The sequence below is a fragment of the Hemibagrus wyckioides genome, linkage group LG11 (assembly GCF_019097595.1).
Source record: "Hemibagrus wyckioides isolate EC202008001 linkage group LG11, SWU_Hwy_1.0, whole genome shotgun sequence".
In the NCBI taxonomy this organism is placed as follows: Eukaryota; Metazoa; Chordata; class Actinopteri; order Siluriformes; family Bagridae; genus Hemibagrus; species Hemibagrus wyckioides.
The window spans coordinates 23,470,459-23,495,735 of NC_080720.1; the positions used below are offsets into that span (position 1 = coordinate 23,470,459).

The 25,277-nt window shown below is 36.7% G+C and overlaps 1 protein-coding gene across 2 annotated transcripts; it reads left to right on the forward strand.

The window, feature by feature from the left end:
• The first annotated feature begins 267 nt into the window (after nt 1-267).
• Nucleotides 268-22,335, forward strand: LOC131362177 (ubiquinol-cytochrome-c reductase complex assembly factor 1). Of its 2 annotated transcripts, none has more exons than XM_058404007.1 (9): nt 268-471; nt 2,089-2,193; nt 8,029-8,136; nt 8,913-8,985; nt 9,358-9,415; nt 12,378-12,486; nt 19,318-19,395; nt 20,009-20,122; nt 20,260-20,885. In XM_058404007.1, exons 1-9 carry the CDS (start codon nt 397-399, stop codon nt 20,281-20,283), a joined length of 744 nt encoding a protein of 247 aa, XP_058259990.1. In that variant the 5' UTR covers nt 268-396; the 3' UTR covers nt 20,284-20,885. The 2 variants fall into 2 exon arrangements, with proteins under 2 accessions (XP_058259990.1, XP_058259989.1); XM_058404006.1 differs by lacking the exon at nt 20,260-20,885 and adding an exon at nt 21,738-22,335 and having other exon boundaries at nt 269-471.
• The last annotated feature ends 2,942 nt before the right edge of the window (nt 22,336-25,277 follow it).

A 25,277-nucleotide genomic window follows, 5' to 3' on the forward strand; every position in this document is an offset into this window, starting at 1 on the left:
ATGCCCATGTGTTATTTTGCCCACGTAAGCAGAAATGTCAGTAACGATGCTCCGATTTCCCCGTTTAATTTAATTAGATTTCCATCATTAATGTTCTTCCTCCCTGGCTGATATTTATTGTACTTATTGCTGACTGTTCTGTTGTATTATAATTACATCTGCAGAAAGTAAGTAAGTAAGTAAATAGCGCGAATGTGTTTGTGTAGCGAGGCGCAGTACCAGAACGTTTAATTCCGTCCCTTGTTCTAGCCGAGCCTGTTTGACGGTAGAACAGTTTCTTGACGCTGTTGGTAAAGAGGGAGGGAGGACAGCGGTGTTATACAACGTGTGTACCTTTAGCAGGAAAACTCCTGCTGTACAGTAGCAATTAATTTATTTTGGACTTCGGGCTGAATCATGTATCGACGCCCTCTGCAGCAATGTTTCAGACAATTATTAAGCTCGTCTTGCAGCAGGACCGTCTTTGGGAAGGTAATTAATCAGACATTTAGCTGCGTTAAGCTAAGTTACACTGTGTCATTGGAGTCTCTTTAACGTGTATAGTTTTGCCCTCAGACTGTCTCAGCTCTTGGGTGTAAATGCAATATCCTTGCTTATAAGGCTTAAATGGTGATGAAAGCCCACGTCCTTGCATGAGCTTGATGAACTGTAAGGACGGATTCTTTCGCCATTAAACTTTGGCCAAGTGTCATGTCTTACATAAACACATTCAATGCCCTTTTCTGTTTGCAATGTTTTCCAGTCCTAAACCAATCATATCTGACTGGTCAAGTGCAATATTCAGACCCTAAGCAACATGTGTCTTATTATTTAACCTGTATAAGTGAATTAATAACTCCTTAAATATCTATTTGGTGTATATATACATTTATAATGAGGGTTCATTGGTGAAAGGTTGTCAGTTAATTTGCTCAGGGTTACAGCAACATTATTACATTAATTTGAAACTGTTTAATCCTTTTTTTAAAAAATATTATAATATTAAAAAACATAGATACAGTAGAAATGAGGGGGAAAGCAATGCAAACATTTATTCTTATTAATTATTGAAATAAATTTTTAAAAAGTTGTTACTGCTCAATGAGATTTTATTGATTTTTAATAATTACAGACTAAATAACAAATTCTTTTGTACAATCTTTTCTCACCGAATTTTAAATATTTTTATATGAAATGTCTGTCTATCTATCTATCTATCTATCTATCTATCTATCTATCTATCTATCTATCTATCTATCTATCTATCTATATATATATATATATATATATATATATACTGTATATATATGTATATATATGTATATATAGATATATGTATATATGATATATATATAGATGTATAGATATATAGATATATAGATATAGATCTAGATATATATATATATAGATCTAGATATATATATATATAGATGTATATATAGATATAGATATATAGATAGATAGATATAGATAGATAGATTATTTAAATTTATATTCATACATAATGTAATGCATTGTTCTAATGGTATATGAAAATAAAAATTTGTAAGCAGAAGTCAGAATGAATACATTTTTTTATTACTACAAGATGCCCCCCCAAAATGTATGTGTGTGTGTGTGTGTATATATATATATATATATATATATATATATATATATATATATATATATATATATATATATATATATATATAATGTATGTATATATATATATATATATATATGTGTGTGTATATATATATATATATATATATATATATATATATGTGATAAATATAAATAAATTTGTGATTATATCAGTAATTTAACTGTGTTAGAGTTTAATTCTAAATTTGACAGCATAAAAGTGGCCTATTTATCTGCCAGAAGTTCAAAACAATGTGGGAATGCAAGGTTGTCCTAGTTTTCTCTTTGTTCAAACTCCTGGACATTTTCTATACCTCTATGCCATAATATTATCACTGTAACTGTTTCATAACTGTATGCAATCAGACCAGCATCATGACATATAATCAAATGAAACCCTTAGTGTTTTTTTTTGTAGGTTTACTGTTTTCTTTTTTTTTTTAACTTCAATGTTGTAATACAGATATTTTTCTTCCTTTTCAGGCCATTGAGCAGGATCTTGCCAAAACTCTGGTGTCTTGTCATTACAATACAGGAGCTGTATTGCATACTCCGATACAATGTCGAGCTCTTCACAGCACACAAGAGGTAACTAAACATTATTCATTACTTGGGTGAATTGAGCACAGGGTTTTACAGAAAATCTGTTAATTAAACTGATTTGTTATTTTTTCAGCTTCAGGAAACATTGTTGTTCTGTCCCAAATACTAGAATTTTGTACATTGTTTGGCCAAAAGTATGTGGACACCTGACCATCACACCTACATGTGGTTCTTCTGTTGCAGCAAAGTTAGAAGCAGTGTACTTTTGCCAGTGTTGTGAATGTGATTGTCATTCACTAATGTCTAGGGTGAATTTACTGCATTTACCCACGTTATTAATGGCACAGCATGCCTGCACAAACTTGTATAGGTTATGACCAGGTAAATTATTCTACATAGGGCAATTGAGGTGCAATATATTCAATTCAATTCAAATTTATTTGTATTTTTAAGAATTTAAATTAAGCAGTTTTAAGAATGGAAAAAGCGGCTTTACTGAAATATAGAATAAAAATTAGAAAAGTAAATTCATTTTTTAAGCAAGTCTGAGGCAACAGTTGCAAGGAAAAACTCCCTGAGATGATATGAGGAAGAAACCTTGAGAGAACCAGGCTCATATGGGAACCCATCCTCATTTGGGTGACTGAATATACAGAATATTCTGCAGAATATTTGTACTTAATACTCAGTAACTACTTCTGTTACTCAGTGTACACTGCATTTATCTAGTTTTACCATTAATTACCATTTAAATAGACCGTAAAACATTAAGATAATAATGCTGGGTTCATGCAGTGAGCTATGGTTTGAGGGGGCTAGGCTAACTAAACAACCAATTTTCATTGTATTTTCTTTTCTTACTTTTGCTGATATTTTTATCAGTTCAGGAACACCCTTGTGGAAAGACACACAAAATGACTAGACAATGGCCGAATAAATTCAACTCATTTTAATGGTGTGAAATATGCAGGTATAATCAGAAAAGCTACTGCTGGGGTCAGACATTGAACTCTTGGATAAACTGCTGTGGCTTAAACAGTTAAGCACTAAAGACGGAATTTGTGGGAAAAATATTTTATCAAAATGGTTGCACTGATCTGATGTTTTCAGTGATCAGTAAGCATTAGTACGCATTTTAAACAGCCTGAGATGAGAGATACAAAATTGGCTTTTCTTTCAAAATTCTTAGTATAGAACAGAAGGTTTTCATGTCTTCATGTCATGTCCCAGCCTTAACTGCCTTTGTAAAACACACTGTAATAGCAAAATTTACAGCTACTTTAAAATAGCAACTTTTCTTTTTTAAAAATGTAACTAATTCCTTTTCTGATTCACAATGATTTATAAAAAAAATATTTTTAAATACATCATTAACTAACTTTGATAATCTTACAAAAATCTTTCCTCTTTCAAAGTTAACAAAAGTTACATAAAACTTGAAACTTTAACTAAAGTTAACTAAACACCTGGCCGAACTTCCAACAGCCAAGCCTGACCCAAATAACAGACCACAGTCCATGATGCCAAGAGTGAGCCGAAAGTGACGCACCTCAGTTGGAATTGGACCAACAGTGCTAGCTACCTGGATAAAAGACATCACTTTCAGCTCACTCCTGGCATCATGGACTGTGGTCTGTTATTTGGGTCAGACTTGGCTGTTGGATTGGATTGTTTTTTTCATACTTGAAGCAAAGTATATCCTATGGTATAGTGAATTGACAAGTAAAAATAAATAATATTACTGAGAATCTGTCATGATGTGTGAAGACAGAATTTATTTACTTATTCTCATAGCTATTTTTGATGATATATGTTATAATGAATGTTTGAATGAATAAATTCAAAATGTGAGCACCACTAACAATGCTGTTTGTGGAAACTTAAAGATTTCTCAGCAGGCCAAGAATATTTATATATCCAATATATATGCTTACTCTCCTTTAGTAGTTAGTAGGTGTATATATATGTATATGCACACTGCCTGGCCCAAAAAATGTCACACACTATTTTACTTTGTGATAGCACCTTTTAGTTTGATTACAGAACACATCCACTGTGGCATCGTTTCAATAAGCTTCTGCCGTGTCAAAACATTGATTTCTATACAGAGTAGCTTTACATTCTCGCCAAGATCTTGTGCATAAAGTCTTTTCCATCCCAAAAGATTCTCAATGTGGTTAAGTTCCAGACTCTGTGGTAGTCAATCCATATGTGAAAATTATGTTTCATGCTCTCTGAATCACTCTTTTCACTTTCAATTTGAGTATGATAAACCCTAAGGTTGTCATCTTAGAATATGCCTGGAACATCAGGGAAGAAATCCACTGAAGGAAAAACCTGGTCATTCCGTATGTTCATGTAATTAGCTGACCTCATTTTTTGGGCACATAACATTGTTTAACCTAGAGCTGACCAACTGAAGTAACCCCAGACCATAACACTGCCCCCACAGGTAGGCACTAGACATGATTGCTGCATCACTTCATCTGCCTCACTTCTTAGCCTTGATGGGCCCAACACTCTGGAACAGGGTAAATCTGGACTCAACAGACCACATAATATTTTTCATTGCTCCAGAATCCTATCTTTATGCTCCCTAGCAACCTGAAGCCTTTTTGCCAAATAGCCTCACTGATAAGTTGTTTTCTTGAGGCTTCATCTGTTTAGCCCCAATCCCTTAAGTTCTCTTCACATTGTTTGTATAGAAATGCTTTTGCTTTCACTATTAAACATAGCTGTGATGTCTTCTATTGTTTTGTTGTTGTTGTTGTTGTTTTTTTTTACAATTTGATTTCACCAAATATTTAAGTTATCTCTGATCACAATCATTGAATATTTTTTTCTAATCACATATTACTTGAAGATGGCTCACCACTACCCTTCCAGGTTTTAATAATGTGTTCTTAACCCAATTTTAGTAGTTTCAGCGATCTCCTTAGTTATTTACTTTGCTTGATGCAGACCAATAATTTGACCCTTCTGAAACAGAACATCTTTTCCACAACCACAAGATATGTCTTTCAACATGGTTGTTTAAGAAATAAGAAATGATGAAGCTACTCACTTCATCATTTGGGGTTAAATAACTTAATGCCAGCTGAAACATATTAATCACTGCAGTAATTACCAAATGGATGGCTCTTACCTACTTTCTCAGTTAAATTTAGGTGGTGACACTTTTTTTGGCCAGGTACTTGAAAGGTTGCTTGTGCCCCATGCAACTCAAAAGGCATTGTCATGAACTGAAACATGCCAGGATTGTCCTGAATTGTGTTCTCCATGGAATTCCCATCTAGTGGAATCAGAAGCCCTTGCAAATGTCAAGTGTGGTGATGTACATGACCCTTCCAATTCTCCCTTTCTAACTTAAATTCTCCAATTCCGGGCATTTGGTAGGCATTGAACTACACCACAGTGTTGAGTTTCCTAAAGTCCATACAAAGCCTCAGAGATTCTTCTTTGGGTACCAGAACAATCAGGCTACCCCAGGTGCTAGTTAAGGGGTTTGATTACTCCCATGTCCTAGTTAAGGGGTTTGATTACTCCCATGTCCTTTATTCTAATAATTTCCTTTCTTAGGTCGGCCGCAAGGCTGTATGGTATGCACATTACCGATGCTGAATAGGAGTAGGGTCTTTCAGTTGGAGTGCTCTAACACATCCTCCCAAGTTCTCCCAGGTTCAGGTCTGACAATCTTGGGGTATTCAGCAAAGATTTTTTAAGGAGCTACCCCCTTTGGTCACTTCCTCATTTTCAGGGACCACCTTGCATGTAGTCAAGGCCTTCTTCCACTCAGCCATCCTCCCTTGCCACTCTGATGAAATTGACATGGTAGACTTGGCTCTCCTTCCCCTTGCCTAGGTAGTGTACCTTGTAGTTGACCAGTCCCATCATCTGATTATAGTGTAAGGTCCTTTGCCAACAACGTACTTGCAGAGAACAGATCCAAAACCATATCAGCAGGCAGTCTTTGCACCACCACAACACATATTAGGTATAATTGTTCGTTTTCATTGACTGCAACTTCTGCAGTAGGATACTTTTTCAATTTGTCACCATGAACACATTGGATATCAGTAGTTTTTGCTTAGCTAATCAAGAGAGAGTTCTCTATGTCCTCCCCCTCTTGATATGCTGATATTCTGGGCTTCTGATATGTCACTTGAAAAGGATCTGCAACTGGATAGGAACTTGCCTTTAACTATCCCCACAAAATCACAAACAGTTTGGTTGGATAGTCCAGCTCCCAGGAAACTCACCCAGGCACCGCCTGGGAAAACCTACAGTTTAAGGACTTGCAAATCACTGACTGCTTTTAGCCCCTCACGCTTGCCATACTCTTCATGGACTGAATGTGGAAGATGCAACATTAATGACAATTCACAATTCAAAGACTAATAAATGTACAGATAAGTTAAAAAGTTGTTACGTTTGAACCTTATCTGGTCTGTATTGGTGTGTGTGTTTTAGATCTGTATGAGTAATATAAATTGAAATATAGAGTGTGTGAAACCCAACTGTGTACCCTAGGGAATGTATAAAAATCTGCATGTATAGGAAAATAACATGAAGATAACAAGATAAGCATTAAAATATGAGCGCTGCCCCGGTCAGTGACCAGTCGCCTGTCAAGGTTTAGCTCAGTGTGGTGTTCACTTTTCAGTCCCTTGCCACATGAGGTTTACAAAGGCAGTTTTTCATGCTGCTTGCTGTCAGGTAACCTGCGGGCCAGACCAAAAACGCAACACTGGTAGCCCTTTCCAGTTCAGATGTCAGTGGAGACTCACATCCTTCATCTACCCTTATTACAGCCCAAGAGCCAGCGTTCCCTCAGAATAGTTTGCATATGGTTGCATCATTTTTGGCTGACAGTTAAACTGAAGTAATCAAAAACAGCTTCAGTAGGATCTGTACTTGAATTTGGATCAGCCTGCATACACCACTGGCTCGCTTTCCACTGAATCTGCTCTTTCATTGGGTGCCAGTCATGAAGAACTTGACTGTCACACTAATCTTTATGTAGAGCTCTCTAGAAGGTTTTGAACCATCCTATATTGCATCAGCTATACAGCATCCGGGCTTTAAAGAACTTGGCTTAGCTAAAATGACAGGTTTACAAGAAGATTGGGCTACGCTTTATGCCTTCTGTTGACACTTCTTTTGTATCACTGTTGGTTTCAGAATGGGCGTCATTATTCTTCCAGATTTAGATAGCTGGCTCCTCTGTGCCCCTGTCAGAAAGCAGGTCTCCTGGGACATATCCATTCTCCTTGCATAAGTAACATACCCAATTTATTCATGTGGTATTCACATATTCACCTTCCTCGACTTTATGGCAGGGTAATGAATGTAATAGTTGTTATTTGCTTGAAGGTTTTGGAATGCGTGTGCATACACACATAATATTCAGTGCTCATTGAACCACACTTAGTACAAATATGTAACTTGTGATTTTTTTGCTCCACTGAGTTCATATTTTAGCAGTTACATTACACATTTGCTCTCCAGTATTTTATAACTAACGTTGCATACGTTAACATTCCTAGAAATGTTCTAATCCATGTATTTTTCTGAACAGCCTGGCTGAATGTTGTAAGCTTTTTGCAATCCGTGGCTATGCCCAGATAATCTGGCATTAATTAAGACATAATGACTTTCTTAGGGACAGCTTCTGCTTGTTGGCAGTCTTTTTACATCAACCTGACAACGTCCAAAAACAATACAGTTGCAATTGCTATTACACAGTTTCTGTGAGAAATGATTCTTAAAAATGGAGTGTGCTCCATTGTTAGTTTGCTTATTTCTTACAAAATTTTCATTTTTAACTTGGTTATTGCCTGTATCTGATGGCATGCACTTCTTTCTCTCTCTTGTTTTCAGGTCCATGCTGTAAAACATACACCTCAGGCTTCAGAAGAAGAAGTTGGGGCTTTCACCAAACTCATTGAGGCCATGGGCTTCACTGGGCCACTCAAATACAACAAATGGGTAAATTGTTTTTATTAACTTGGCGTACACTCATATCTAAAGTAACTTGAATGAGTTTGCAGTCTGAGCACACCAGTGAATAGGTAATGCTTAGACTTTATTCAAGGTCCTCCAAAAGAAATACAATTATCATGGCCTTAGTACCATCACTGTTGTCTTACCATTCAACCCAAAAAATGAAACATGTCTGTAGTATGTCTTTAGTCATGCTACTCAGCATTAAACCTGATTATCCAATAGGCCATACCTGTTAATAACAAAATTAAAGATGTACAGTATCTATAACTTTATAACACATCACATGTTTTAATGTATTTTTGAATTCAGTAATGCATATAATGTCATGAAAATCGTCTTCAAATATATTATATATATTATATTATATATATAATTATAATTAGCGGTATTGGTTATAGTACTAATATCTATGAACAGCAGACTTTGAAAGTCAAGCATGATCAGTTAAAGTATGTTTGTTTACTATTGCAACCAGTTACTTGTTTTGTACATATTGTGAATGTTTCATGGGAAAATGTGAGGATTACTTTTTCCCTCCTTCCACGAAAAAAAAGGTCAACACCTTGGGTCAAATTGCAGATGTCTCTCTTATACCACAGTAGCAGTCCTCTGAATCCACTGTGCAATATAATATAATGGATAGTGGATATAATAAACATCTTATCATTATAGACTGTGGTATATAGTTTTTCCTAAACACTATTGCAATTCATGTGATTTTTTTTCTGTAAACGTGATAAATGTTTTTTCTTTTGCAGAAAATAAAAATAGCTGCTTTGCGTATGTATACTTGCTGTGTTGAGAGGATCAACTATGATGAGTTTTTTGAGAGTAAGTATTCATGTTTGTTTATTTAATGGGTTTTACTTTGGTTTGGTCAGGAAAGGGTTTTCTTGGAAATATGGAAGCATGACCTTATGAGGCTTGCTTCATGCCAATGAGGAGACTTCTTGTAAATGGACCCAAGTACCCAAGCACCCCTTAACTTTAGCAAAAAATTAAATGAGCGTAAGGGGAACTCTTTATCACCATTTGAAAGATTTATGTGGCGTTTTACAGACGTTGTTTTCTTTACCGAGGGGAAAAAAAGCAGGTGCAAACTTGAGCCATGATTTTTGAACTGTTTGGTTTAATGTTGTGTTCTTGTTTCTGTTTCTCCAACCCCCCTTCTCCTTCCCTCCCTCTTCCTCTTCTCTCATATAGGGTGCTCCCTCCCTGACACACTTAACTCCTGGTTTTTGGTGGCACAGCTCCATGTTTGGTGAGTATTTGGAAACTGATGCCCCTTTATGTTGGGCTAGCTATTCCAGGTTATGCCCATTATTGTGCAATACTGAAAGCTCCTGCAGCCTTTTCGCCTTTCTTTACTCCCTCTCAAACCATAATGAAATATTAATATAATAATAACATAAAATAAAATAACATAATTATAGTAGAATAGAACATGTACTTATTCACGTTTTTTGTTATCTGATCTGGTTCTTTTTGTTTGTTGTGTGTGTCAAGGCTTGTCATCACATTTTATTTCCAGTTTTTAACTTTTGTTATTTGCACTAATGCATTAGTGCACATGTGGCCAGCTCTGGCTGTGTTTATGAAAAGAGACTTTCCCCAATTTTGTGATGTCATCTGAACAAAATGAATGATTAATGGTGTGTGTGATTGTGTGTATTTGTGTGTGGGTGTGTGGGGGATTGGGGAAGTGTGCATGCATGTGACTAATTCTGTTCAGAATGACCTTTACATAGCTTTTCCACATACGGTTGTAAATACCATGCCACCCATATACCCACTGGCAACCACTGATTTAATTCATCATTTGTCAGCTAATACTGTTCGCATCAGATCTGTCTTATTCTTATCTAACTTATCCTCATGGTATTTTTTTTCTAAAACACTTTTTCAATGTTATAAACAATGGTATTTGCTTTGCTGTACGTCTTTCTTATATTTATTTGACATGCTATTGGTTGAATGTTTGTGCATTAAGAGCACCCTAAAATCAATATAACGTAATTTAACAATACCGTTGTATCAGTTAACCAGTTTGACCAATGACACGCAAGCTTGTGGTAAAAATTCCATTATTGTTCTGTATTTACAATTTCCATATAAATCTCTTACTTCAAGCTGCATTTATCGATCTGGCTACAAACCATCTTAATATGAATCATTCAAAGGATCATTTGCAAAATCCTATTAGTTCAGAAAAATGTTCAAGCACCTGAGTTTGTGTTGAATAAGGAGACTCACTAAAATCATATATTGCAAATTGGTTGCTGCGTTTTATACACTATATTGCCAAAAGTATTCGCTCACCCATCCAAATAATCAGAATCAGGTGTTCCAATCACTTCCATGGCCACAGGTGTATAAAATCAAGCACCTAGGCATGCAGACTGTTTTTAGAAACATTTGTGAAAGAATGGGTCGCTCTCAGGAGCTCAGTGAATTCCAGCGTGGAACTGTGATAGGATGCCACCTGTGCAACAAATCCAGTCGTGAAATTTCCTCGCTCCTAAATATTCCACAGTCAACTGTCAGCTGTATTATAAGAACGTGGAAGTGTTTGGGAACGACAGCAACTCAGCCACGAAGTGGTAGGCCACGTAAACTGACGGAGCGGGGTCAGCGGATGCTGAGGTGCATAGTGCGAAGAGGTCGCCAACTTTCTGCAGAGTCAATCGCTACAGACCTCCAAACTTCATGTGGCCTTCAGATTAGCTCAAGAACAGTGCGCAGAGAGCTTCATGGAATGGGTTTCCATGGCCGAGCAGCTGCATCCAAGCCATACATCACCAAGTGCAATGCAAAGCGTCGGATGCAGTGGTGTAAAGCACGCCGCCACTGGACTCTAGAGCAGTGGAGACGCGTTCTCTGGAGTGACGAATCGCGCTTCTCCATCTGGCAATCTGATGGACGAGTCTGGGTTTGGCGGTTGCCAGGAGAACGGTACTTGTCTGACTGCATTGTGCCAAGTGTAAAGTTTGGTGGAGGGGGGATTATGGTGTGGGGTTGTTTTTCAGGAGCTGGGCTTGGCCCCTTAGTTCCAGTGAAAGGAACTCTGAATGCTTCAGCATACCAAGACATTTTGGACAATTCCATGCTCCCAACTTTGTGGGAACAGTTTGGAGCTGGCCCCTTCCTCTTCCAACATGACTGTGCACCAGTGCACAAAGCAAGGTCCATAAAGACATGGATGACAGAGTCTGGTGTGGATGAACTTGACTGGCCTGCACAGAGTCCTGACCTCAACCCGATAGAACACCTTTGGGTTGAATTAGAGCGGAGACTGAGAGCCAGGCCTTCTCGTCCAACATCAGTGTGTGACCTCACAAATGCGCTTCTGGAAGAATGGTCAAAAATTCCCATAAACACACTCCTAAACCTTGTGGACAGCCTTCCCAGAAGAGTTGAAGCTGTTATAGCTGCAAAGGGTGGACCAACATCATATTGAACCCTATGGATTAGGAATGGGATGTCACTTAAGTTCATATGCGAGTCAAGGCAGGTGAGCGAATACTTTTGGCAATATAGTGTATATGGATTGTGCCGTCAAGTTTAAGTAGCTTATGTATTTTAATTGCACATGTGGATTTATTGCAGTAATATTAAGCTGATAGCAAGGTTATGATAACCCAGTCACTCTTATAGCTAAGGGTAGCAGAAAATCGTGCACACCTCAGAATGCATACATTAGTCAAATGTTGAGGCAAAGGACCAATTGGATTCCACTCCTGTCAGCCAAGTATAAGAATCTGAGGCTACAAGCTTAAGGAAACTAGGCAGTTAAAAATTGGAACTGGTCTTTTTTCATTTGTACTTGTTCCCAATACCTATAATGTAAGGCCTAAGAAAACACTTGTCAAAACCTGAATCAATATTAATATCCTATGCTATGCGATCACATATGTTTTAACTGTATCTGCAGTTTTATTTTGTATATGCATTAGCAACTTTTGAATAATCTAGAAAAACAAACAGTTTTCTGTCAGAAATGGGACAGTGGTGCAAATTTATATTTAATTTTTACAGATGGTATACAAAACCTGTACAGTTAAGTCTATAAAGTTATTCTGGAGTTCTGACGAAGCTCTTTCGGCAGCAGTCTACAAACAACTATAGAATGTTTTCATGTTTTGACACTTAGACTTAATAAATGATGAGCATAAACTTCATGCAATCCTACAAGAACCCTTCTGTACTTCATCCCACTTCTGCAGGATGTGTCTGGTGCGGATGAGACAAGAAGGCAGAGAAGGAAAGTATATGTGTCGCTACATCGTCCATTCTATGTGGGAGGATGTAGAACAGAGAAGCAAGATCATGGGGGTAAGTTTCAGTTTTATGAAAACTGATATCTTTGGCAACTGTATAATACAGTATCAGTTTTATCACAATACCTGCTTGCAACTTAAACAACAGCACTCAGCAGAGAAACTGGTAAATTGTGTTTTACTCAAAGTAGTTAAAACATTGAAGAAATAGTCTTTACTGATTTGCAGTTAAAAAAAAAATACATTGTGACTAAGCAACAAAAATAAACACCAGCATTTATATTTATAATTGAAACCACCAGTCATGGGTTGAATCCGAATTTCATGATGGGTGGGTTTATAATTCAATGAAAAGTCTAGGCATTACCCATATGATGTGTATTTTGATAATATACTGGACCTGGCAACACCATGAACGCTTTGTCATGTGCCTCAATCCATTCCTGGACAATTTTCTGCGCTGTGGTATGGCACATTATACTGTTGAAAAAGGCCACTGGTATTAGGGAATGCTATTGACATAAAGGTGTAGTTAATCTGCAGCAATGTTTAGGCAGATGAGATGTCAAAGTAATGTCCACATGGATGCCAAAACCCCATTTTCTCAGCAAAACTTTACCCAGAGCACAACACTGCCACTGTCAGGTTCCCTTCTGTATGTCGTGTTGACCAGCCTAACCCCAGACATGCTGTTTTGGAGATGCTCTGACCGTGTCGTCATGCAATCTGAATTTGGCCAAAGGTGTTCGGATCCTTACAGTTGCCCATTTGTCCTCCTTCCAAAATATCAAATTCGAGAATTGACTGTTCACATGCTGCCTAATGTATCCCACCCCATAACAGGTGCCGCTGTACCTTTTTCCCAGGATGAAACATTTCAACTGATTTGTCCCATCAACCAGTTATGTTTCAGAAGCACAATGTGTAAAATAATATAGATACAGGTCAAGAGTTTCAGTTGATATTCAAGCCTAATAAAGTGGACAGTGAGTGTATAACCACTGTCATTTTGATTAGCATGAGCATGTGTCATTCTTAGATTTCGTTAGTACAGAGCACTAAGTCAGTAAGTTCAAAGTCCACTCTAGAGTTAACACTGCAAGGAAGTTTATGTCCTATTCACGTATGCTCATTCATGTATGAGTTCTATTTCACGTATGCTTCTGTGGAATAATCAAGGCTATATTTGTATATATACAACAAGATTGTGTGTATTATATTAGAAATTTTTGTAAATGAGTGCTTGACTGCTTCAGTGTTTTTCCTATTTTGCATTAGTAATGCCATTCAGAGGTGTAATTAAAAAATTGCTCAACAATACTGTACCTTGGCTGAATATGTACTATTATTTCTAGCAACCTGTTGTGTTATTCACAACCTCAGTTTAAATATTTCAGTCAGTGCAATATTTACACAGGTGCAACAGCATAATTTATCACATACAACCACAGGATACTGTCACTAATCCATGCGTCACTCTGTGCTGTTACTGTATTTTCTAGCTTTGATTGAGCAGTGCACAACATGGAAAAAGAAACCATAACCACACTCTCAAAACTGAGCCAGCACGGCATGGCACTCTGCAGCAGCTGTAGCCATTCGGCCCTACAGTGGAAAAAAAGGATAATGTTTCTTGACTTTTAGGAATAATTCCCAAGAATGTGTTTTTGTACGTATGAGAAAAAGTGAGGAATTAAATCTGCACTGTAGTGGCACTTTAAAATGTGTATATGCACATTCATGCATGTGTATTTAATGAAATCAACAGCTCTCCTGTGCAGATCCCCCTTTTATGGGCCCATAAGTCAGAGTATTTTACTTTGCAGGCTTAAGAAATTTGGTGACGCATTTATAAGACTATTAAGTGGATAGAAGTGATTAATTTTATACCAATTTAATACAAATCCTATATTAGAATATAAAAATATATTCAAATATATATGGGGTATGGGTTTGTATATAATTACAGTGCATAACTATATAACTGCATGTAGTAATACCCAATTTAACAACTTTCTTACCTCAGTTTTTTATATTGCTAGAAGTTTTTAGACCTGGCCAGTTAGAATTAGTACACCTTTGTTATAATCATGTTCACTCTTTTGGAAAGGCTTTCCACTAGACTTGGAACATGGCTATGGGGATTTGCTCAGTCAACCACAAGAGCATTAGTGTTGTTTAGGCACTGGTGTCGGGTGAGAAGGCCTGGGGCGCTGTTAGCATTCCATTTCATCCAAAAGTTGTTCAGTGGAGTTGAGGTCAGAGGTCTGTATAAGCCACTAGAGATCTTCCTCTCAAACCTTGCTAAAACATGTCTTTATGGACCTCACTTTGCACAAAGGGGCACTAGCATGGGTCCTTAAGTTTCAGTGAAGGTGAACACCCTGCATATGGGTATAATGGCCAAGTGTCCAACTCCCCTCAGAAAGAGCTGGAACAGCAAGGCTAATTTTTTGTTTTTGCTATACACAAATGACCTTAAGGTTTGTGAGTCAAAGATGAATGTAAGGTAATAGAAATTAATTGAAGTCTGGTAATTGACCTTGGCCTCAGATTGTTTTGTTATTCTGGCAGTGTGTCTTCAGTCATTGTTTTGCTGTACCTCCCAGTCAGATTGGATACATTCCTCTGTAACTTGCCAGAGAGAATGTTTCTGTAGAATGTCTTCCTACCATCCTGAGCCCAAGTGATGATGATAACGCCACTGTATTTGACCAGTGGATAATCTTGATTCCAGAACTTTTTTGGCTCGTTTCAGCTTTTATTTCTGAACTCCAATCTGACCTTCCCATTCTGTCTGCTGATGAGTGATATGTATCTTGTGTTATGGCCATATTTTCTGCTTTTGAAGTCATCTTTGAGCAGTGGATTGTGATACCTTCACCCCTGCCATTTGGAGTTATTGTTATTGTCACTGACTGTTGTTTCTGGGTTTTCCTTCACAGCTCTCACAATGTTTGTCAACTGCTCTTGTTTTCCATGGCCTGTCTGATGTCTGGTTATTGGTATACCAGTGGACATTCCAAATTGTTGTGACTATGTCCAGTGCTTGTGCAGTGGCTCTGATTGCTTTTCTGTTTGTTTGTTTTTTCAGCTTCTCTCATAAGCATGGGTTGCTTTCTGGTCTTCATGTGGGTTTAACCCTTTTAACAAAAAAATGCCGTCTTCTACAGGGAAAAACCAGGGCTCAAACCAAGAGTAAACGTTCAGAGCTATTAAATGTTTAAACCAGCTAGCTAACAGGACATCCCTATTTTTTATCACTTGAAAAATGGGTGGGTTCCAATTAAAAAAGGTGTTAAATGTTCCAAGTTGTTTAACACATCTACATGTAAATATCAGGTAATGAAAGCTGAAATTCTGATTTATTATCTCATATTCATCTTTTGATCTGAAACTTGTACTCCTATTATAACAAATTGTCCTAGCTGTTTCAATACTTTCTCAGAGGACTGTACTTTTGACTATAATTTGGTTCTTTGGTATTATCCATAGTGTTATGATAAATGCAGCCAATAATTCTGTGCTTTACAGCATTTGGGAAAATATCTGTTTACCTCCTAGCATTTGTTTCTTGTCACTTGTTTCTTGTCACTTCCACCAGCCTGTGTCTGGAGGAAGGGCACTTTTTTCTTGGTGCTGTACATTAGTATGACACAGATGTGAAAAAGGTTAATAAGGTGTGGTGAGCCATTTTAAGAGGAGAGTGTTTCATTCCGAATTTATTTACTTTAGTTTTCTGAATGCTGACAACAGCATTTATGTGGCAGCAGCATGTTGACATCATTTTCCATGGAATTAGCTGAAAGAGGTTAGCCAGGTTTAAAGCTAAGGGTTATGTTAGTGTGTGTGTGTATGTGTATATATATGTATGTGTATATATATGTGTGTGTATATATATATATATATGTGTGTGTGTATATATATATATATGTATATGTATGTATATAAATATGTATATATAATATGTATATATATATATACATATGATATGTATGTGTGTGTGTATATATATATATATGTATATGTATATATATATATATATGTATGTATATATATATATATGTATATATATATATGTGTATATATATATATATATATATATATATATATATATATATATATATATATATATATATATATATATATGTATAATGTGTGTGTATATATATATATATATACTACTCGGAAAAATTTAAGGATATTTGGCTTTTGGGTGAAATTTATTGAAAATGTAAAAAGTTCACGGTACAGTGATATTATATCATGAATTTAGGGCATTTAAGTAGAAGCATGCAATGGTGATTTCCTCATCTCAAACAATTTACTGAAACAAAAGCCAACAACAGTGGTGGGTATACCAGAACAAAAAATGTCAATGTCTCAATAATTTGTCATGTGCCCTTGACCATCAATTACAGCTTGACAACGAAGTCTCATGCTGTTCACGAGTCGACTTATTGTCCACTGAGGCATGGCATTCCACTCTTCTTGAAGGGCGGCCCTCAGGTCACTGAGGTTCTGGGGTGCAGGGTTACAAGCCTCTACACGGCGACTCAGCTGATCCCATACGTTTTCTATGGGATTCAGGTCTGGAGAAAGTGCAGGCCACTCCATTTGAGGTACCCAGCCTCCCTAATGATGCGAGCTGGAGCATTGTCATCCATGAAGATGAAATTAGGCCTGTGTTGTTCATGCAGGGGCACAATGACTGGATTAATTATGTTATTCAGGTAGTATTGGCTTGTCACTGTACCATTCACAAGGTGTAGGGCAGTTCTGTATTGAGTAGACACACCTGCCCAGACTGTAACACCACCACAACAGTGGCTGATGCATAGCGCTCTCCATGACGTCTCCATTGGCGGCCATCATTTCTGCTCAACGTGAATCGACTTTCATCAGAGAACAGCACTGAGGCCCACTGGTCCCTCGAACAGGTGGCCCATGCAAGACGAGACACTGTGCCTAGTGGTGTGGTCAGGTACCCTTGCAGGTCATCTAGCACGCAGACCATGCTGATGTAAACGGTTTCGAATGGTCTGATGTGATACTTGGGTGCCTCTCGCCTCCCTTAAATGTGCCTGGAGTTGAGTGACATTCATCATCTGGTTCCACAGGGCACTGTTCACAATGAAGCGGTCATCAACGTGGAATGTGGCCAAAGGACGCCCACTTCTGACTTTCTGTGACTCTTCCAGTCTCTCTGTATCTCTGTCGCAACCTGCTGATGACACTCTGTGACACTCTAAGCTCAGTGGCCACTTCCCTCTGAGAACATCCTGTTTGAAGCCTCACAATGGCGAGGTACTGTTGATCAGTTGTTAGGTGTCGTCTTGGTCTCATGATGTCAGAATGTGAACAGCATGATGAAGAGGACTGTTTAAATACCAATTCTAATTGAACCAGAAAATTTATTGTCAATGTTGTCAATTCATGGATCAAACACCAGTTGTGAATTTTTCAGTTAAGCACCTTGTTAGAGAACAGCAAGTTATGCAAAAAGTACTGAAACACTGAACAGTTGGACATGTGCATTCAAAAGTGTAGAGAAGGTCAAATTAAGTTCACCTGTAAAGGTTATGGTGCATTTTAGGTGCATCCTGAAATTTCACCCGAAAGCCGAATATCCTTAACATTTTGGTCAGTAGTGTATGTGTGTGTGTATATACACTATAAAAGAATAAAAGAATTTAACAGGTCAGAGAAAAAAGTCTTGTAGAAGCAGTATGAGTAATTGCATGTCTGTCAGGTTTGCAGCAGGTTAGCTCAGTGTGAGCAGGGCAGTGTTACAGCACGTCTCTCACCCAAACCCTCGTCACCATTAGGTTACTCATGCTAATTGTGTTGAGTGAAGGAAAACACTTGTCATTTGTGTTATGTGCCACCAGCCCTTGTTGAATTTCCATTAAGTCCAACATTTGTGCGCACACACACACATACTGACACACATACACCCAGACCAGCATCTGGCTGGTGTTTCCACACCATTTTCAGGGTGTATGTTTTTCTAAGCACTAGTACGCTTTTACAGGAAGGATTGTGCATATGCAGCACTTTTTAGGCTTTTAGATTTTCTTAGGGAAGTATAACATCAGTTGGTGACCTTTAGTGAACTTATCAAAAAAAAAAAAGGAGTATGAAGTTGATGAGGTATCAAGAAATAAGTAAGGTAGAGTGTGGTGAGAGAGAAGAACACAAAGGATAACTAAGGAAAGAAAAAACAGAGTGTAAATTTGTGTGAAGGAGGTAAACCACAGCCAGATGAGAGTAATTATTGGTTGGACTCTAATCATGTACAGGTGCTTCACGCACAGATTGCACAAATATCTGTGGTAGTGTTATATAATATATGTTCATTCAGGTCAAAGAAAGTATTTAAACTTTTAAATGAAGCCATCTCTCCTTTATTCTAATGAAATGTAATATGTTGCCCTTTTGAAAAAAATGTATAAGATCTGGCTGAATACAATACTATAAATAGAAAGAAAAGGTTATGTCAGTTTAATAGCAACAGCATTTTAGAACTATTGGGCTAGAAATAATTGTACATATTCTTTTATTTGTGAGATATTTATTACATATTTACTTTGACTAGAAACAAGTTATAGCAGTTAAAATAGCTTGTTCAGGAGCAAAACTTCATAAGAAATGTTTTTCCAGCAGTCACATTTGTTTTCTAGGTGTTTTGCACCACCATGTGGTTTCAAAAGGAACCACATATGATTTAAATGGATGTAGAAAACAATGCAACAGTAATTGGGATAGATTTGGATGATGTGAAACTGAACAGTAAGCAACTGAATTAAACACCTCTTCTGAGCACTTTCCTGTTTTTAAGGTCTATTTACATTAAACCCACCCCCAACCTTTTTTTTTTTAATAGATTGATGCTATTCAGAGGAAGAAGGGTATGAGGGATATGACTGAAACATTTTATGCTGCCATTTTTGGTTACGATGAGGTAAGTTACTTGTATACCATCAAACACATGAGTATACATTACACTGGGAGTCATTTGTTTTATATCTGTATTGGGTGAACCAGTTTTGCCTTGGATACTTGTGTATGTGAATTAAATGGAACTTAAAATAATATTGTTCAAGATATCATTTAATTTGGGTGATTTATTTTGTCATTCCAAATCATTTCATTTTGATTTCATTACAGTATGAAAATATCAAGTAGTAACACTTCAAACAAGATTTAACGTTAAAATGTCTACTATTTTTAACTTTTATAGTTTTTTTTTCCTATTGTATATTAATATTAAACTTTTTTTATTAAATTAATTATTTAAATTAATATATGACTAAAAAGTGATCACTTGCACAATTTAAGAAAACCAATTTCTGTAAGTATTATTTGAAAAAGAAAAATATCTAATTATTGATTTGGTAAAACTTTGGAGAATGTTTATTTAACTTTTACAGATGGGCCTCTACTTCAGCTCTTTGAGGTAAAACTGTTTTCTGGCACAGGAAAAGTGTTCAGGACAATCAATATGGTTCTGTGTCTAACATGATAATTTGGAAATTGAGTCCAGTAATTAAAAAACATGATCTTATTCATTTTAGGGAATCCTGTCCGATGACTGTGTTCTTGCAGCAGCACTTTGGAGGAATTTGTTCAATAGGCAGTGTGAGGACCCGAGACAGCTCGAGCTCATGGTTGAATATGTGCGCAAGCAGGTCAGTGTGATGTGTTTGTATGTAGTTTTAAACAGTTAAAAAATTAAAGCCATCAGGCTTTAATTTTTAGTTTAATTTTTTTTTAATTTTTTTTAATTTTTAATTTTTAATTAAAGCCATCATGTCTTGTTTTCTAGTGCCCTGTTCACACCTGGAATTAACATTTAACTCCAGTGATTGGAATACAAGTGCACAACCAAGATACATAGCTGTTCACACCTGTCATTATAATAATTCTCCGCTGACCACTTGTGTTCGGTTTCCATTTATCGTTTCCGCCAGACATAGGTTGTTGCGTGCATTTATTATTTATTTATTATGCTTCACTCACGTGGTCTGCAAATGAAAAGCAAAAGAATAGTAGATGAGACGATGAAAGAAACTCTGAAAAGAAGCTGCTTTCATTTCAGAATACTACGGGTGTGTATGAATGATCGGACCACAATGCAACTTCAAGACGCATTTGACCTCATTTTGTAGCACCATCCACTTACAATTGGATCACCAAGGACACATACAAATGCCAGGTTTAAACCTCTACCAAAAAAAAACACCTCTGCCAAATGTGAACACACCCGGTTTTCTCTCTGTGTTTAGGTTATTCTCTCCACAGGCTTTGAGCAGCTGTGTTGACTTATTACAGCTGGTGGTAGGCATTTATTACAAATTCTGTAATATTCTGAAAAACAGAAAGATCTTACCAATAAACAGAGGTTGTGATTTTCTAGGGCCTGAGTAGTACAATATGGACAGGATTTTTTTTTTTAAATAAAAGGTGAGTGAGTGATAGAGGTGTGCAGGTGAAACAAAAAAAGCACAAAGAAGGAAACATTTCCTGTGGTGACCATGGCTCCTTTTGAAGCAAGTGTGAAAATTTGTTATATTCAACACCATTGCTATTTAATACTAATTATGGAGTGCATTGTTCATTGTTCTAGCTGTTTTCCATTTGGTTCTATTTGAATTGTTTTTGTTCTTTTTTCCATGCCTTCTGTTATGGGTCTAAGTCCAAAAGTTAAGCCATCAAATTTATTCCTGGTTTATTCAGACTGCTGCTACAGAATGTCCCTACCTTATCTGTACTACACAGTACACTCGAGGAACAAACCAACATCATAACAAACCAACATCAGAGTGTACTAAAAATTCTTATGGAATAAACAATTGGTCTGTTTTTCATCCTCTGTAGTTTTGTTGAGCCTGTGCCCACTCCAGTTTCAAATTCCTATTACTGGCGGTGAAACAAGAGTGAAACCCAATGTAGTCTTACGCAGTTGTAACCCATCTTTCACAATGTGGTGTGTGTTTTGAGATGCTTTTCAGTTTACCAAGGTTGTAAAAAGTGATTACTTGAGTTAGTGTAGTCTTTCTGTCAGCTGGCCATTCCCCTTTTGATTTTTTTTTTTTTTTTTATCGTTAAGTCATCTGCACCCAATGAACTACCACTTACTGGATTACCATTCTGTGTAAAGCCTAGAGACTGACTCATCACAGGAACCTATAGGTTTATAAGTGCTATAAACTATATATATACTATAAGTGCACAGTGAGTGTATATAGAGCCTATTTTCTGTATTAACATGAATTAATATTATTTTTGTCCTGTTCCTGACAGATGCAGTTTATTGATTCTCTAGATGGGGATGATCTTCTCCTAACAGGAGAGGTTAAATGGCGTCCTCTGGTGGAAGAGAATGCACAGAGCATCCTAAAGGTGTCTAATCCGACATATAATGATACAGGCCTCTGAACTGTACTGTCAGACTACGGTACCCACTATGCCATGGTTTGGATACTTGATTTGAAGATATGCCCAGCAAGTCTGGAACTGCTTGATCTTTGTGTCTGTTTGTATCTCTCCCTCTCTCATTAAACCAGTATACTGTGATGGGACTGCATTGACCTTTTAACAAAAGGGAGTTTGGAGGATTCAGCCATTTTCTGTAATTACACATTAGAAGAGCTGACTGTAGCTCTTTCCCTATTCTCACTCTGTTAGAGGAATGTGTCTATGCTTAATTGTTTTCTAGGGTCATCAAGCCAAGTGGAATAAGGACTTGTTTGTTTTAATGATAAAATAAAGATGTTTCTTTGGTATTGCACAGAAATGTCAGTAGACATTTCAGAGTAATAATTTATTCTGTCTTTCACCAACATGCGCACACTTAAGTCAAATGACAAACAATGATTTGTTTATGAAAACAAGCAGCATATTCGTGTGCACTGTATGTTGAATGTATATAAAACACAACTAAAAAAAAAAAAAAATTCAGAACTTATTTTAAAATTGCAGCATATAGGTGACAGTCTATCAGCATGGCACATCAAGATCATGGTTAGATCATTCATAAATATTGATCTAATGGTTAAGCCATTTCTTTCTTGAGTTTGATGTGCGTTTTGAGTTCATTTCATATTGAAAAGGTGAAATTCATGTTCATCTTCAGCTTACTAACAGACATCGTAAGGATTTTACAATGAAATGTGTTGTTATTTGTAACTATTCATAATGATCTCCACTTTGATCAAAGATCCAGTTCTGACTAAAAAAAAGCAGCCCTGAAGCATGAATCTACCACCACCATGCTTCACTGTGGGTGTGGTGTTCTTTTGTTGATGTGCTTTTTTGCACCAAAAATATTGTTTGGAATTGTTCTACATTTTGTTATTTGGTCTCATCACACATTTGATCACATTTTGGGGTGATATTGTTGAACTTTGACGTTTTTTGTAAGAAAGGGTTTTTGTCTAGCCGTCCTACCCCATAGCCCATATGAAGAATATGAAAGATTGTTGTCATTCAGAGGGTAATCAGTACTCGTCAGTTATTCTTGCAGCTCCTTTAATGTCACCATCGGTCTCTTGGTAGCCTTCCTGTTGTTCGTTCTGAACATAACTGCATCACCAATTATAAAAATGTCTGCACACTTCTGCAACCAGGTTAATGTAACTTGTTTCCTTAAAATTTTTGATTGTTTTTCACATAATATTTGAACACGTTCGCTTTGAAAACGTTCTGACATGATTTATTGTTTAATTTTTTTTTAAAAATCACAAAATTCTGCCATTTTAACAGAAGTGTGTAGAACTCTTAAGTCCATTAAACCGTAGGGGCTAAATATCTGAGACCACTAGTAAAAATGCTTTTGTTTGACATGATTTTTAATTCAGCACAAAGGATTTTGTTACAGTTATGTTGTCAGCAACAACTTAAAGTAGAATCTAATTCTGAAATCCAGGTAAATTATTCATAGTATTTGGTAAATCCTTTGTTTTAATGACCATCTGCAGTCAAACTGACACTCAAACTGACTCCACAGGTTTGTGTGAGACGGGGTAAAATAAAATTCATTGTCAACTGAACATGTTTCAGTGGAAGAAATAAGTCTTGTGGAAAAGCTGACCTTTGCATAATATGCAGATCCAGGTCAAGAGCTTCAATTAAAGTTTACACAAAACATCAGAAAAAGTGGGGGGAATTGATCTTTGTTATTCACGCCATGGTTGCTGGTGCCAGATTGACTGGGTTGAGTGTTTACAAAAAGCAAAACTTATCCTGTGTGTGGTGAGAGAGGTCAGAGGAGAATGACCAGGCTGGTCTGAGCTGATAAAAAGTTTATAGTAACTCAAAAAAGTATTCTGTGTTGAGCAGAAAAACTGCTAAAAACAAGAATCTGAGGCTATCATGGGCACAGACTCAATAGAACTGGACAGGTGAAGAGAGTTGAAGAGTCTGTGTACCATTCTTTGTAATCTCTAGAGACTGAGAAATTCCCAGGTCATGTGTTCCTCAACAAAGATGTCACAGAGATCACAATTTTTATTCTTGTATATAAAAACAGGTGTATTGGCCCATGATTTTATCCGGTTATCAAAATAATATCACAGTTAAATCCTAACTGTGGAACTCTGCATAAAATAGAAATAAACAGTATTCACTCACCCTGCTATTTAAAAGACATCCATCCGTTAACTTCAAAATATTTTTTCTGCCTTTTCTTTCTCAGGTTTGGCCATACTTGAATAATTTTTTTTGTTTGTTTTTTGTGTTGTTGTTTTAATGATATAGGTTTTAATTTGCACTCGTGAAATAAGGAGCATGATTTAGAGTGAAAGGAGGGCAGTGTCTGTGTAGTTTTCCACTCAAGTCATTGAAAGAGCAATAGTGCTGGGATTTACTGAGCCGGTTACTGTAGAAACATGAAGTATTGTGTTACCAGGCACTGTAGGACAGGCTGAATAACATGCTTTTGTGCTAAACACTGCAGCATTGACTTGAGAGCACAGGGCCTAGACTCCTATTTCCTTTTAGCTACAGTTATGATATTCTCAGCTAAAAGCAAAGAAAAGAAAGAGTACAAAACTCTACAAAACATAATTTGTCTGTAACACCCATTCATTTTCAAATTACCCTGACTATCCTAACAGAGAGACAGCATTACGTATTTGGATATTAGCTAGCATTAGTTGGCTAGCCATATGTTCTTGTTGCTTCAGTAGCTTGCTAGGTTCATTAGTTAATTGTTAATTCATACATCTTTCCAGATATTCCATTCAATTTTTTTCAATTCAATTTATTTGTATTCGTTAGCTTCCACCTCTGGCAATAACACCCCTATTTTAATGGAAGTGGAAAAGCATTTAGCAGGAACAGTCTATTGACCAGCAGAGGGAGCCACATTCAATCCTCCAACAAATGAGGACCATCTTACAAATGTTTATTGTATTGTTGGTTGTGCTGTTAAATTGTTTTACCTAAAAAATAATAAAGGGCTGCATACATTCTGTCACAGCATGTAAATCCTTACAGCATCACGTCTCACAGATTAAGTCAAAGGCAACTTTATTTTCATTCCTTCTCATCACGATTTATTTAGCCAAGTAAGATACACAGAGGAATTTGCCATTTGTTCACACACATAGTGTATATAGAGAGGAATGAAATAAATAGTCTAAATAACATAAATATTCCATAAAAATCCTGTTTATTCACGTTTATTGCTACAGTTGTTGGGTATTCTAATTCCATGCCACAAGTGAACATGGTAACTACTTACAATAGTGTCCCGATAACCCAGGCCGTGAGCTTTGATTGTAATAGCAATTATACGTCCAATTCATGTTCATCTCAGTTACATAATATAAACAATGTTTA

Bases quoted from the DNA above. Each gene is read 5' to 3' on its own strand.
- LOC131362177 (XM_058404006.1), top strand. From the start codon at position 397: ATGTATCGACGCCCTCTGCAGCAATGTTTCAGACAATTATTAAGCTCG. The intron at 2,194-8,028 runs GTAACTAAACAT...TCTTGTTTTCAG, and splicing joins CTCTTCACAGCACACAAGAG to GTCCATGCTGTAAAACATAC. The intron at 19,396-20,008 runs GTAAGTTACTTG...TATTCATTTTAG, and splicing joins CCATTTTTGGTTACGATGAG to GGAATCCTGTCCGATGACTG.